This window comes from Pipra filicauda, unplaced genomic scaffold (genome assembly GCF_003945595.2).
Source record: "Pipra filicauda isolate LSUMZ 115617 unplaced genomic scaffold, ASM394559v2 scaffold121_size3267253_pilon, whole genome shotgun sequence".
Taxonomy (NCBI): domain Eukaryota; kingdom Metazoa; phylum Chordata; class Aves; order Passeriformes; family Pipridae; genus Pipra; species Pipra filicauda.
The window spans coordinates 1,991,773-2,007,731 of NW_024103674.1; the positions used below are offsets into that span (position 1 = coordinate 1,991,773).

Consider the following 15,959-nt stretch of genomic DNA (forward strand, 5'->3'; position numbering starts at 1 on the left):
CTATCTCGATTTAGACAGTTTGACACTGGCTCTTAAAATATCACCACTTTAGAGTGCCAGGTTCTTTATCAGCACAGCTCTGGGACTTGAGCATTCTAATCTCTATTCACCAAACATTTCTAGTTATACTCTTTCAAGTCCTACAGTTCAGTGCACAGAGTCATCAGTATATCCTACCTGGCAAAATCCTGTCTAAGCAAGCAAAATTTTGGCCAGCATAGCCTAGAAGAGAAAGTTTTTCATAGTGTAAATTAAATTTAAATCAGCTACACTTTATAAAGTTTTCAAAGAAGCAGTGAGTTTACTAACCAGGTATTCATTGTCAACCCATATTTTTAGTACCTTCCATTACAAGGTTTGTTTTTAATATAAAATAATGTCCTATACAGCATTCCATGTATTATTAAAAGGAAGAAACAAACATCTGTGCACACAAGAAACAGCAGATTATGTCACTGGTATATTCAGCCCAGTGCCAACAGAGCTGCATTTAAATACCCCAGCTGGCTGTGCCCAGCAGCAAGACACTGGTACATTCCAGAAAAGCTATTTTTATTATTATTATTATTATTATTATTATTATTATTATATAGTAGTGGCCTGCACTGATAACATCACCTAAAGGTGAAAAATCAAAGAGGAGATATTTAGAGAACATAAAGAGGAGTGGTACAAGGAGAAATGAAAAAGGCATCAGGGAAAAAAAAATCCAGAATAAACTTAAAAAAGAGACTTAAAATAAAGTCCAGTACAAGCAACAACATTCACAGTCAAGCTGTGAAATGAGAGAAATCCCAGTTGCAAAACAAAAAGGAGGATCAAATCCACAGAACTACAGACTGACAATAAGCTTGAAAATGGATAATTTTTAGCCAGGCTGTCTCAAAGCAGCGTCTGAGGCTCCCAAAGGTCACATGACAAATCCCCAGACATTGTTTTGAGACATGGAGAAACTACACTGAGGTGAACACTATATTTACAAAGGGCAAAGGACACACAGGATCCTCTGTGCCACATCACATAGAATCATTTAGCTCCAATATTCTTCTCCAGCTATGAAAGATGTGTCAAAAAACATTGTAGTAAACTCAAAATACCCATTTATGGTAGAGCTGTCCAAAGGCAGATTTATCCCTAATCCTGGGTACAGACCAAAGCAGCCACTGTGCTGGTAACATAAGCTTCCTTGTGTAAATACCAATATCTCAGGAAACAACGGCATAAATTAACTGATTCCCAAACAATGTTACTAAAAACAAATTAAAAAGCAAATAAAAAGTCTGTTATCTCTCTTAAACAAGACACTGGAGTAGCCCCATACAGAGCAGCTTGGGGGTCTGACCCAAAAATCTAAATTAATATAATCATCCAGTTGGATCTATATCCAAAGTAATTTGAAATGTTTCAAATTTCAAGGTCAAGGGTTTGAGGCTCCTGCTGGGCTCTCCAGAGGCAGAGCAGCCTCCTGCAATCCAAGGCTGAGGGTCAGACCCTGCCGTGCCCTCCTTCAAAGCTGCATTACAACACTCCGAGGTTGAGAAACCCCAGAGCCACAGTGCTCCAAGGAAAAAGGTTCTCACTCTGGCTTACAGCCTCTCTGTTGGGAAGGTCGTCTTCTAGAAAGTTCTCCTTAAAGAAATGTCTTTATTTTCATCAAGGGCAGGAGTGTCCTTAACAACACAGTCTATCAGGTGACTCAACAGCGGACAGGTGAGGCTGAGCAACACCCTTCAACAGCAGCACGTCCTGTGTCCATCCATCCCAGGATACTGGGAGTAAAAACTATATCCTTCACCCTGCTCTGCAAGCCTGCTGCACCACCGTGGTGTTAGAACATTATCCCTTTAGTAAGTTACTAATCTGTGTTGTCAGCCCGTTCGAGTAATTTAATGCTTAGGGAGACTGCTAAAGTTTCATGCTAAAATTAACAACTGTTTCTGTTCCTGCTGAAAGCAGATATGAATTTGGACGTTCACTTCAAAGAGCCAGGATCAGTCTGGCTTAAAGTTTTTAAGGCACATTAACAAAAAATGAAACAAAAACCCCAAACCAGGCATCCAGAAACTGTAACATCTAAAGGGAACTGAGTAGTTACAGACCAAATCCACACTCTGAAGATCCACCCCTTAGTATCTACCACATAAGGCTGTTTCTGCATCTATGACTTCTATATTTTTTACATTTGACTTTAAAATCTTTGCCTCACAAGCCAAATCTTAATTGATGACCCAAACTTCTCCCCTTCCTCCATCAACATGCTCACCCAGCAGTGGATCATGACCATACCTGTATTCCTCCTCTTCTTTGGAGTTCTTTTTGGGTTGGTATTTCTTTGAAAGATTCCTAAAATCAAAAATACAGATACATAAAATTAAATTTTAAACTATCCCTTAAAATTTACTGGGTAAGCTTTGCATTCTGTGGGGACTTCAGTTTTTATCTGCAGTGACCTGACACCTTTCCAGAAGTACGAATGACATCAGGCTTTGATTGTGTCATAGCAACACCCAAAGAATGGGTTCACAGTGCCCCAGGTTTGCCTGCCTTTAGCAGGATGATTAGAAGGAAATGAAGAACCTTCATAAAGCTGTGGGAAGCTGCACTGAGATGGCAAAAGGGGGATCATTTTATGATTATCAACTAATGCTGGGGGAAGTGTGAAATTTGATTATCCCAATTAGCACAGATGATTGCATCTCATTACCCCACAGCCAGTTAATGATTTAATTTTAAAATACCAATATGCCCTTCAAGTGACTGTAGCTTGAATGAGAAACCTGAACATCACTGTTAGCACATCTGACTGTGATTACATGGTTTTCATTGCCCTGCAAACCCCTCAGCAGCAGCAAATCCAGGGTTTCATGAAGGAGTGCTGCCCACCTGACCCTCACCTTGCTGATGCTCACAGCTCAGCTTTACCATCCATATTGCACTGCAGCACAACACAACCCCCTGCACCCTTCAACCAGTGCTCACCAGAGAGCTGACAAATCTTACTCAGCAATTTTAAAGCCTTTTCAGTGCTCCCGTGTCCTAAACTCAGCCCTACTACAATGTTCCTCCTGGCAGCCTCGCACCCTATTGTGAAAGGGAAGCCATTTGTTTCAGCTTTACAAGGTTGTTTCAACAATTAAAAGCAGAATACAAGGAGCATTGGTGGAATCATTGTCTGAAGGAGGACCATGTTTCAATGACTTATCCATTCCAAACTCTTTGGAGGCCTCCCAGAACACAATTAGTTGTAAAGAAACTGCTTTTTCAGAGGTGTAACCCATTCCCTGTTGATGCTGGTTTTACTGATGAGTGGGAGACAGCAGGGCCTCTCATCTCACATTTCTTATTCCTTTTGTTCTCCTTGAGGAATTAAGGAGCATCTGCCCAAACAGAGGAGTAGCCAGAACCCTGGCAGATTCGCACAGACAAACATGTGTTCCTCAAAATTTAAGTATCCCAACTGGAAGGGATCCAAATGAGGATCTCCCTTCCAGTCTCTGCCTTCTCTCACAGATCATGCTCTGAGAAAATAAACTTTTCTCTAGTTCTGCAGGCAGCAGCTTCCACCAAACACCACCAGCATGGGAAGAATTCTGCAAACTGTCCTGCATGATGACAGTAAATCTTACATCACCCTTTGCATACCACAGGAATGCCTCCCTCCATGCACCTGCTGGAAGAGGAAAGGAAAAACCACAAGGAAACATGCACTAATAAGGCATTTTCACACACAGTCACTACTCCATCTCCCTGCACTGTCACACTGCCCAATTAACTCTGACATACACAGCTACTGGCTTCTTGTGGATCTTTAAAGGTGCAGAAATGCTACAGAGCTGAGGGAAAAAAAAAATCTAGTCTGCTTTCATGGAAAAAAACCCACCACCACTTAACAAGGATTAGCATCTGGGTTAAACACTTCATTATTTCCTATGCACTTTTATACAACACCTAAATAGAGTCTATATATTTGAGTTTTTTCCCCCTTTTCTAAAATCAAAAATAAATGTAGGATTTTAACCACGATACACAGCAAAAAACCCAAAAATTATTCTGAATCCAGAAGTATTGCAAAAGTTCAGCAACAGTGCAGTGTCATGACCCACACTCCAGCACTTCCCATGTTCAAGCTCATGAAGCAGTGAGAAGTTCAGTGCCAACAGTGACTAAAGAGGGAACTAACACATAATAACAAAGAGCAGCAGTAAAACACCAGTTCTGGAAAGATTCTGTGCTACCCTTTGCACCTGTCTCCATGAGTGTTTCTATTTGCCTTTCACTCTACATCATTTTTTTCCTGCCTTTCCGGCTTGTTTCTCTGCTCCCTTATTTCAACTTGTCTGACATCTTTCTCTCTCTCTCTCACATTTGTCACCCATCAGATTCTCAGATTATCCTGATACCTTAAGCATTTTTTCCAACACATCTTCCTCCAGGCTGTGTATCCATCATCACATTAGGCAAGGGTTTTGACATCCTTTGTGATGCTTCAGCTGTGTGTGCTGTAAGGGAAGTGGTGACTCGGGAAGGAGGACAAGGATACAGCACCCCAGCACTCAGAGCACAGCATCCAGCACATCAATTACATCCATATTTGCAGGATTATAAAGAGGAAGCAAAGGAGCACTTTTAAATAAAAGCCAATTAAACTTTAATAGATGACCAGGCTGAGATGTAGACAGTCAAAGAGGAAAAACAACTATTTAGGGAGCCCAGGGACTGAGCAGAAAACACAAGTTTCAGAGAAGAAAATAAATTTCAGCAGCTTCCCTTACACTATAAATAAAATTTTGAGTTCAATACACATGAGTAGCCTGAGTTAACTTGTTCCTTTTTAATAGTATCTTCTGCATATTATGACATGCAGTGATGTGCTGCAGCCCTTCTGCATCAAATGGATGTGGTACAAGAAAGGTTTGCACCAGGCTCAAGGAGACTTATTAAATAAAAGCAGATGCATGATTTATTATTCTTTCTTAATGTCCAGCACTGTTTTACCTCAATATTTGACAAGTCTACATTCTTGTTTTTTTCTTTTATACCTCTAACTTCTCAGATGCCTCCAAGCAGCCCTGTGTTTAAGAGCTCCTCAGGGACAGATGTATTTGTCCTCAAACCATAAAAATACAAAGAGGCAAGAAACAAACAGACCAGGCTTGTTTTGGAAGTCTAGGACAGAATAAGATATAAAACTCAGGAACTCGTAGTTTCTACATGGTGACAGGTAAAACCATCTTTCACTTTCCTTTAACATTTTGTTTGTGTGTTCATTTTCATAACGATGCTCTTTACACCTGAAATTTGTCGTCCTAAGAAACCCAGTGAGTCTGGCAGGAGATTGTTCATAAGACAGGCCAGCTCACACAGATACTCTGCTGGGGTTTCCCAGTCCACTCACACTCTCTTTTCTTCCAGCTCATTTTGCCTGTGTAATTCAATCTCTGCTCATCTCCATAGGATGTGAGCAATTTGTTCCTGCACGAGTCATCTTCTATTTCCTGCCTGTCTATAACAGAAACCCTGGGGAAGCCTCGTGGCGCTCCCCTGGGAGAGCACATCCCCATCAAGGCAGGGATTTATCAACTACCAGCTCCACATAAATCACAGGCCATTGTGCATCTCTAACCCACTTGAACACCAGCAAATTCTGGGTGATTTTTTTTTTCTTTCAAATAGACAGTGTGCTTTAGATCTACGCAGACAAACTGAAAGCTCGGATCCCCATCTCTCTAAACGCTGAGAAGATGGAAGGAGTTCTAATATGTATTATCATCATGGAAATTAATTAAAAAAAAAAAAAAAAAGTTGTGGATTTACTGGAGGTGTTAGGAAGAATTATTCCTGCTCTCTCCTCCCCAGTTAGCTCCACCACTTCCCAGTTTATCACTAAAAGCAGTGGCTACCAACAGTGTTGCCCCACAGCCCCTCAGCAGCAGCAGGACTTGCCTGTGTGTTGTTGTCCCTTCTAAACCCTGATCACCTCTCAGTTTTTATTACCTTGCTGGGAAAAGCAGGGTAAAATCTGCTCCCTGTGGGAGGGTTCTTAGCACCCCTTCCCCATTTACACTGGATCTGACCTCAAGGAATAGGTTTTCTGTCTGGTTCACACACACTCGTCTCTATCGACAACCTGATGGTCGAACCAGACATGTAGAAAGTACTTTGCAGGAATTATTTGAGATAAATTCACAAAGATCTCTGCTCTGTTTAGGAGACACCTCACAAGACCTATGGCAAGATTACAAGGCTGTAATTCAAATCTCAGGCTGCAACCTGGTTAACTCCAGAGACAAATCTTGCAAGGGCTGGGTCTGACTTTCTGACCTGCAGTTTCTCCTACGCCTGTCTGAGTAAAAGAAAACCTAAACTTCGCCTAACAAGTGATCATTGTTCTCCTGAATTCTTAAACCCTTCAGCATTTACACACAGCAGCCCTAATTTCATGGAAAATATTACAATGCTGCCTCAAAGCCTGAGCCATTAATCATGCATAAATCGTGAGTAAGCCCCAGTGTGCTATGCAGTCACCTAAATAACCCTTCTTTCTGCAGAGCAGAGATAATAAAATAGTATCTTAAATGAACTTTTGCTTTCCAATCTCTAAATCAAAGCTATTCTCTGAAAGCCATTATTATAAACCAAATCACCACTGTCACAGCAAACTTAAGAGTTGATTACAGGCTCTGAACAGATGCAACTCTAAGTCCAGAACTTTACATATCAACTTACCTAAGCTGCTTTGCATAGCTGAGTTCAATCTCTGTTCTTTCTTTTACAAACTTGATGTACTTTTCCAGAACATCAATACCCCACTGCGTGTGTTTTTCTAAGTTGTCAAACTGGTCCTGCAATGAATCATAAAAAAAAAAAAAATAGTTTAGTCTCATTGAACATAGATAACTAAAAATAATACACAAGGTATTGCCATACAGAAAGTGTTAATAATATTTTCCATTACCACAGTTAGACATATTTTGTAGCTACACGGGTTTTTAAATCAATGGAAATCTGTATTTTAACATGAGATCCATTCAGTATCATTCTTCCTTCCTCATTTCTGAATAGGTTTCATTCCAGAAATCCTGGCATTTCTACTAAATACCATCTTCTAATATAAAGACATACTTAGGCAAAGGATAAGAAATAGATACTCTTGGTGGTATTTTATTTTACTCTGAAGAATTAAAGCACTTCCATGAATTTGAGGTCTACTTTCAATTAATAATTCTTATCTTAGTCTGAGAAATATAGACTTGAGCTTTGTTGGTGTTATGAATTTAAAATATAATTTAGAAAGCTAATAATCCTTTTACAAAACAGACTTTAATTCCCCTATAGTTTTTGTTCTAAAACAGAACACATGCTAACAAATGATGCCCCCAAAAAATGACACTAGCTATGTTTTCAGTAAGTTTTCTCGTCTACCTCCATTTATACACAGATGCTACTTTGTTCTTCAAATATTGTTGCCCTCCAAAACAGTCACACATGTTTTCAATAAAATCAAGAAGGTTTCACAAGTCAGTCTGGGATTTGCAAATGCCAAGAGAAATTAAGCAACTCTAAATCCAAATTAGTTATCCGAGACAGTTTATTACTATCTTCAGATTGAACCTATAATTACCTCATTTTTCAAAATTTGCCTACTTCAACAACACTCAAATTCCACAGTCATCCATTCCACACAGTTTTGTAGAAGTTAATGTTTCTACAAGATTTGAAATATAATTTCAAACTGTGATCCTGAATACTTATCCTGACAGAAACAGTGTAAAATAAACAAGGGCTTCAATATCAGCCTATTTATTAGGCATCAGGTTCCACTATGGTTTAAAGGGAACATAGAGAGTAAGTTTGTACATCCGCAGCACAAAGGTAGATTTACCAAAAGGTTCTGACACAAGTGATGCTTCTCTGCAAAATTTTGGCTTTGTGACTCAGTTTGCAGAGGTATCATTGACTTATCAGAGCGATAAAAGCCCATTTCCTTAGACACACAGAGCAGAAAAATAACAGAATGCTACAACAAAGCCTTAGTTTTTGATTATGCTGCTTTAATCAAACACCACTTTCTGCTCTGTGGCACATTTGGCAGTGACAGTGTTACACACTGGTGGCAGGAGAGATTCTGCCAGCATTGAACACAGGAGCTAATAAAGAAAAATAAACCTGCTAATAAAACTGCTTTAACTAATTTGAATTGGAGAAACAGAAACCATATTAGAGGAAATCTGCAAAACCCTACCAAGAAGCAAGTTAAAGCAGCAGGTAAATACCCATGGAATAGGACACACAGGGTTTGTGTATCTGTGTATTTGCTCTGGTTTAGCATAAGGTACTATTTCAAACCAAGTCAGCCAAGCCAGACCAAGCTTCAGTTTAAATTATGTCTGTTTTAGTCAATTAAAGAGGCACTCGTGGCAGAACAGCAAAAGGGCAATAGTATAAAGTTACAAAAATCTTAAAGAACTTCTGAGCCTTGCACTCCAGGAACTATGACAAAATGGTTAAGTGTGACTGAAGAAAAAAAATGTAAATACACAGAATAAAAGCCTGACTTGCAGCTACATAAATCCCCTTGAACCAATGTAACATCAGTCACTCAGAAAGAGGATGTATGTATTCTGCAGAAAGGGAAGACATTGACCAAACCAGTGCATATTTGTGTATATACAAATCTTTATTTCAGACAATTTCACAGCTGGGGAGAAGACAAAGTCATGGGTAATATGATGGATCTCTCCTCAAATCAGGCAGGAACACAATGTGTTGCCTGGGGTACAATACAGCACAACGAGGCACCTTCTGCTGCTTCAAACATACTACAACCTCTCCAGCTCTGGGATTGCACCAGTGTCAGGAGAGCAGGGCAAACATGGCCTCTTTAAGGTTTCTGATAAAGAGGTCTTCCAGCTCTCCCACACCCTACTCCTCCACAATTTACATTATTTAACATAAATACATGCATATAAAATAAATACCCCCCAGGCCAGTCCATTACTCACAAGTTTAGATGCATTCACACACTCCTGACTTTGAGAAGGGAAAACTCAGGGAGGGAAATTCACTCCCTAATCCCTGTAAGCAAATTAACCACCATCATCAGATTTATCAGACTTGTACTAAGGAACTAACTTCTTATCCTACTGTAACCCCATCCAAAGAGGAAAGGTCAAGGTTTCCCACCAGAAGGAATGCCTTTCAAGGAAATCCTGCCCTTCAAGGTAATCCAGACTGCTGACTGCACAGGAAGATGGAGCAGGTTCACCCTGAAAAGGCAACCTTGGTGGTGGCTTGTCCAAACCTCCCACCATCACCACCCTGAATCAATTCTCAGAGCATCATTTAGATCAGAGTTTGAATAAAGATCCAAAAATGCCTCCAGGTAAGTGCCTCAGTGTGGGCTGTTATCCCACAGAGGGACCTGCTGGACTGTTTCAGAGGCCTTGCAATGTCAAGTTTGGCAAAAGACAACTCCCTGAGGAGCACTGTAAGGGGAACACACCGTGGTGCCACTGCCAGAGAGACCAACCAGGGGAAGATGCTAAATTTCTATTTATAACGTGAGCTGAGACATTTGCCCCATGCCAAGCTTTAAGAAGAAGAACCTCAACAAGATAAAAGTACAAACCCTGAGCTCCACAAGGCAAGGGGAAGTTTTGCTCTCTGCAGATTTGCTAAAGAGAAGACTTTCTGTTCTTTTCCGGGCATGGAACAGTGTTGGCCCAAGTGCCATTTCACTCAGCAGCCAACGCCCCAAAACACTGTGTTACTCTGGGGTCATGCATTCCATTATTCCTTCTCTTTGCTGTGTTCCTCGAGGAGGGAAAAAAGTCAGTAAAATTGGCAACACTTTTGAGCATGAAACTCCAAAGGAAGGACAACGCAGCCAGAGGGACCCCACACAGACAGTCCCCCTGATTCCATGGATGTGCTCAGCAGCCTGAAGGTAGGCAAAGGCTCTGAGCTACAGCTAATGAATCACACAGATGACAGAGTACACAAAAATGTGTTGATCATACAGCATAACCTTTAATTCATGGAATCCCAAAGTCCAGGGAGACAAGCAATCAATGCAAACACAGGATCTCTAAAAAGAAGATTTTTTTGAGAGTAGTTAACAACCATATCATGCCTTCAAATAATCAATAGTGAAAAGACTTCTTAAAAATTTATCTACTTTCTACAAGGTTCAATACCAAAATGCATTATCACATGGAAACTGAAGAGTTAAAAAAAATCTCAATTATTCTGGAGTCTAAGGAGAACAGCAAGTGGTTTCAGCACAAAGTGCACCAGCCCTGCCAGTGATGGTTTAGCAGCTGAAGGTTTTAGTTACTGCAGGTTTGCAGGTTCAGCCATCAGCTGGAAGAGGGCTCAGGTGCCTCCATGAGCTGCTGTTTCAGCTTCCTGTTTCAACATAAAACTCTCCTCTGTTCATTTTTTGCAGCCTCCTCACCCTTCCAGTTAGGGAGAACATTAGAAGACAATAAATTCCACAGGGCTTTAGCATTCGAGAAAAGAAAGAAAACAAGGCAAGAAGCATGATGCAATGTTCAGTAAAAATGCTCCCTCCAGACCACAGTGAGGGGGAAACAAAAGGTCACACTGCACCTGTTTTCTCCGAAAAGGAAACACCAAAACATTTTCTAGAAGCATTCACTACTTTCTTTTGGCTCAGAGACTGGTTCACACCTAAGAACACTCTGAGCAAAATACTGCACTGACAGTGTGTTGTGTATCACAGCAGGCTCCCCCCACTACTTTCATATTACTATGTCCTTCCAACCTGCCAAATCTCATCTCCTCCCAATTTCAGGTCCCTGTACTTACTGTGATATCAGCTTACTAAAAAGAACAGACTTCTAATTGACAATCAAGATGTGCACGTAATTAAACTACTTGTACAGCTGTAACTTATCCCCCCTTCATCAGATTCCACCTGCTTCCCAATGCCAGCAACCTGTGCCAGTCCAAACACTTCCCCAGGTGATGGAGGAGCTGGAATACAGGAGCTGACCCCCCTGACTCACACAGGTGGGAAAGCAGAGCCTCTGCTACGAGCTGCTTCAAACAAAGAGCATCTTCCTAGTTTTTCAGAGCTCAACACATGCTTGAGCACACACACAAAAACTGAAGCTCAACAGAGGAAAGCAGAACTTTAGTCATTAACTTGAGTGGGAATTTGACATCCAAGTACCCAGAATGCTTTGAATATTTTAACCCCAAGGCAAAGAGTGTTTCTAACTTCATTTCTGTTTCCATTAATTCTCTCCCAGTACTTTTACTGCTGCCCAAATAACCTCACATCCATGCATTCCTTCTGAAATTCGGCTGCATGCTTGTTACCCTGACAATGCTTAAAATGGAAATAGTGCTGCCTATTTGCTTTGCTTCATTTTAATGGTTACTTTAAGCTGTCAAATCCCCTCACATCTCAACTGCTCTCCTGAAGTCACATTCCCCAGCAAGGCAAAGTATTTTGGGAAGAGGAAACTTAGTCATTAAGAAAAACAAAAGCCCTCTTCCCATTTCTAAACCATATAACATGGAGTACAACCAATTATTGAGCAATAAAGTGTTATTCATGTGGTCTTTGATGATCAGCTCAGTCAGAGATTCCTTCCCCTTTCTAGAGCGCTTCCATCTATTGCAAAATAGTTCAACACAGGGCGTTCAGATCCAGTGATGGACCTTAATTTGCCACCAAGGAGCTTCAGCATCAACAGTGACTGAAATAAAGGGGACATCATCACTCTTCTCTTGAGCTACAGCCTCAGTCTCTCTGCAGCCAGACACGCTCACCTGGCCCAGCTCCACCACACAGCCAGGTCACAAGGCCCGGGGTTCCTACTTGGCTTCAAGTGTGAACAAAACAGTAGATTCTGGGAGAATTTACCAATTAATTCTGCAATTTTAATCATCCTGTCAAGCCTGCCCAGATTAGGCTGAGTTGGAAGTGTTTACTGTACCAGTGTCCGGGCTGAACTGTCACTGTCACCCTTTCTGCTGCTTTCACACGTAGCAGGGCAGGAGTGTGAAATTAAGAGGAGTGTTAATACAGACAAGGAGTGAAGAAAGAGTGTGCTGAAAATTCAGATGCTAATAACAGAAAAGCAAACCCTTTATATTTAGCATACTCCTTTATATTTAGCATAATTCTAAGCCAGCAACATAAAAAATGACCTATGATTCTTAAGCATCAAGAATATTTGAAGACTTTCTACTGCCTCCTTCTCAGAGAGTTCAATTCACAAAATTAGTTGTTTATCCACTGTCCTTAGAAATAGAAGCAGGAATATGGGAATTAAACACTAATTTCTACCTCTGGTTCATACCTCCTCCAACATCTCCCCCCCTTTTTTTTAAAGACTCTCATTCATTTTCATAAGCAAAAAGGAATTAAAGTGAAGATCAAGAATACATTACAGTGTTCAAATTCTAAATTGCATTTTTAGACTCCATGGTTTAACAACTTCAAATTATAAAAATAATTAACAAGATGATGAGAGCTGCCTAGGCTCGGGTAGGTCCCATATGGCACTACAGTGCAGCAGAATACACGGGAATTCAGATCACAGATCCTCAGGGACCTACAATAAAGCTATATGCAAATGTTAACAGTCTCCAGGCAAATTAATAATGAAAGAAAACGCATAAAATATAGGCTACCACTGCAAGAGCCTTCCAGAAAACAGAGATGAGCAGAAAATACCAAAGCAATTCAGCATCTGTTGAGTCAGCCACTACTGATGAGAATCAACTTCCCCCACAATACTTGTCAGCAACAGTCAGTGAAATCCTCGGTTAATGACACTAAACCAACATCCCTGTTTTACACGGAGCACAGGACACTGACCTTTCCCTTGGGGCAGCACAGACAAGGAGCACTGACAGCACCATGGAGGACAGACCGATGGGGCAGGGAGACCATCTCTGCCTGCTTTAGACTCACACAAAGCTGTGGTTTTGCTGGTTGTTTTCTCAATCTACCCTTCCATTCCCCCGGGTATCCGGTTCTCTTACGATCACATGCACTTCTCATGCAGATCACTTCTCTGTCCACATGCATAATTTCATTTTACCCTTTAAATATTAAATAAATTCTCCCTGACCTTTCACCAAGATCCCTAAACAGGCATAATTCTGCTTGAGAAGAATAATAAATAGCCCAGGGAAAAAACCCAGCATCTTCCTTGCACATCTCCATCTTCCTTTCATCGCCATCTCCTAAATTAATTTCTCCATAAAGCTCTAAAGGTTAACTATTCTATCTCTTCTAGTCACCTCAGAACTCAATCTAGTTAGAACACAGAAACAAAAATAAGATCCTTTGCTGCATCATTAGGGAACTGAGTGTATTTCAAACTTGCATGAGGGGGAATTCCCCGAAAGCAATCAAGAGTGGAAACAGACTATGTTTTACCTTAAAATACCTTTTATGTTGCTAGATAAACTCGCCTCTAATTGTCCTGCTTGTTCCAGTAGACACTATGAATTAAGGAGTTTCTGGGCTATATTTCAGCCTTGAAATGTTTACTCTTCAGCATTTTGCTGAAGCTGTAAAGGAAAATAAGTTCTAATATTTATGCCAATTTTAATTTGGATTTAAAATACTGTTGCCCCAATATAATAGCAAGGCCCTTTGCACAGCAAAGGGCAGCAACAAGGAGCAACCCTTATAATTGCTCCTGAGACCAACCACACTCATCCCCACCCCAAAAACCACCTTCCACAAACTCAAGTGACCCCTGCTGCTAATTAAGCCCAAGTGCTGTCCCACGAGCAGGTTTCGGCCGTGCCTCGGCCCTACCTTGATGGAAACCTGGCTTAAACAAGAAGCACTCCTGAGAAAAGCTATGAGCACTTGGTGCAGAGGCCAGAACCTGGAGAGCAACATGAATATTCCTGCCCAGTCCTGGGAGCACAACCAGATCTCCAGAGTTGACGGGGAACCAATTCCATTGTAACACCTAAAAAAAAGACCCACCTGCAGCAGAGCTGCCTAGATACATCCCCCACTCATGAAAGGCTGAGCTTGTCTTCGTACTGGTGTAGCTTATGGCCTAGTTGTACAGGAGATGTACAACACCAGACCTTAAAACACAGTGGTAGTTACAGAGCTCACGACAGCAAACAGCACAAACCCAACACCGAGCTCCCAAAGCAGGGATGGGAGGGAGAGCAGCTCCCTGGACAGCAGCACCGAGCAACAGGTCAGCACTTGGACACCTCTGCCTGCTGGAGAGGCCACTGGGAGCACAGCCACATGCTGGCAGTGGTGACCCACTTTAACACCTATTATGGAAGCCTTGCAAAACTGGGCACGTGGTTCACAGGAGGGCACTGCCCTGTGAGTACAACTGCTGTCACCAGCTGCCAAGGCGTTCACACACACACTAAATGTCTCCTTCTCTCTGCTGACAGCTTAAACCACGAACTGAAACTGCTCCTTTCTGCAGCAGCCAGAAGCCTCTGAGTTACTGAGGCCACGAGCTCCAGGAGCAGGTGATCCTGCAAGAAACCGCCTGGTCTTGGCTCCAAGGGCTGCTCTTATCATTACAGGAGAGCCTTCCTCACCAGAGCCCAAACCAATTGGAGCCCCAAACCCTCCACCTCTGCCATCCTGGTGTCAAACCAAGCCTTCTCCTCCCCCTAAGCCTGTTGTATCCTGCAGAGGATGTGGTAAAGCAGAACTTGTGGTCCCTCAATGGCAACAGAGCAAGTAACGGTGTTACCACAGCAGCCAGGAAGGAAGGTGAGAGAGGGGATGTTCCATACGAGAGAGGATGTGGTTACTGGTACTGCAGCAGCTTAAAAAGATGCTGAAAGAGGTAAGGCAACAAGAGAGGAGCCATTAATTCTGCCAAGGGGGAAGGCAGGAGGATGTGAGAGCTCAACTGCAGCAGGACAGAGCTGATGAACAACAGGTAATTAAGAGAAACAGCAACTGAGCCAAAGAATACTGGATAGAGACAATAAGATGGTCCTCTTGCAGGCAAAAAGCTAATGGGAAGCCTGGTTTTCTTGGAACAAGGGAATTTTTGATGAGAAATTATGTAGGTTACATGCCCTGGACAGCATGGACAGAAGTCCATCTAGTGTGGAGCATTATATAGGTGCTATTTTGGTTTTCTTCAAACAATCGCCTGAAAAGGCCACACTGAGGCATCACCTGCTGTTATCAGTGGGAAACCCACCTAGAAATCGTGTTAAATCTCCTGAAAGAGGAAATGTTCTCCTTAGAGGCATCACAATTTCAGGCTCCTGAAAATGCATTTTATAGTTTTCTTTGAATAAGGAAAAGGCAAGGCTCAAACCCCACTGTTTGCAATGTCCAAAGACACTTTTCATGGATGGCCAGGCCACAGCAACGATTCATTTCCTTCAAATAAGTTTATACATTTTGAGGTTTGAGGCACTGCATGACTATGCCACAATGAGAACCATCTGTCATGAGCAGCCCATTCAGAAAGGAACATTTCTTTTTCAAACATACAATTCTGCTTATAAAATACATGCAAGAAACCCCAGAACAAGACACGGTTTTGTTTCAAAATACATTATAATGTGCAAATTACAACCCAGGATATAAGAAAGCTCTTAAAGAACAAGATAATAAGAGAGAAATCCCAACTAATGCCAAATGTAAGGCCAGAGTATTTTTATGGAAGGACTGAGTGCATTTCAACCTTTTTATGTACTTGTTCAGTTATTTAAACTGAAGACAAACATGCACATGCTGTTTCTTTTGGTGATACCAGTGCAGTGCAACTTATTTAAGTGAACTTATTCCTGCTAGGTATGGGGATTAACAGCAGAATCTGGGCCTTAAAATCCAGACTCATTAGCTAAGCAAAGGCTCATAACTACTAAAATCTACTGGGGCCAGAGAGATGATGCACGTCTACCATTAGCATTAATTATACCAAGGAAACTCATTTGAAGGAAAAAAATAAAAA

The 15,959-nt window shown here is 41.5% G+C and overlaps 1 protein-coding gene across 14 annotated transcripts in view; it reads right to left on the reverse strand.

Annotated features, from left to right (window-relative positions):
* Window positions 1–15,959, reverse strand: part of FNBP1 (formin binding protein 1) — a 94,063-nt gene that overhangs the window by 56,389 nt on the left and 21,715 nt on the right. For 11 of the 14 annotated variants that reach the window (XM_039388049.1, XM_039388050.1, XM_039388085.1 and 8 more), the window contains exons 2-3: window positions 6,727–6,842; window positions 2,287–2,343 (exon numbers count right to left, since the gene is read on the reverse strand). In XM_039388049.1, the coding sequence (XP_039243983.1) occupies window positions 2,287–2,343; window positions 6,727–6,842 (173 nt within the window). Of the gene's footprint in view, window positions 1–177; window positions 223–2,286; window positions 2,344–6,726; window positions 6,843–15,959 lie in introns of all 14 variants that reach the window. The other 3 variants (XM_039388045.1, XM_039388072.1, XM_039388069.1) reach the window with 1 other exon arrangement.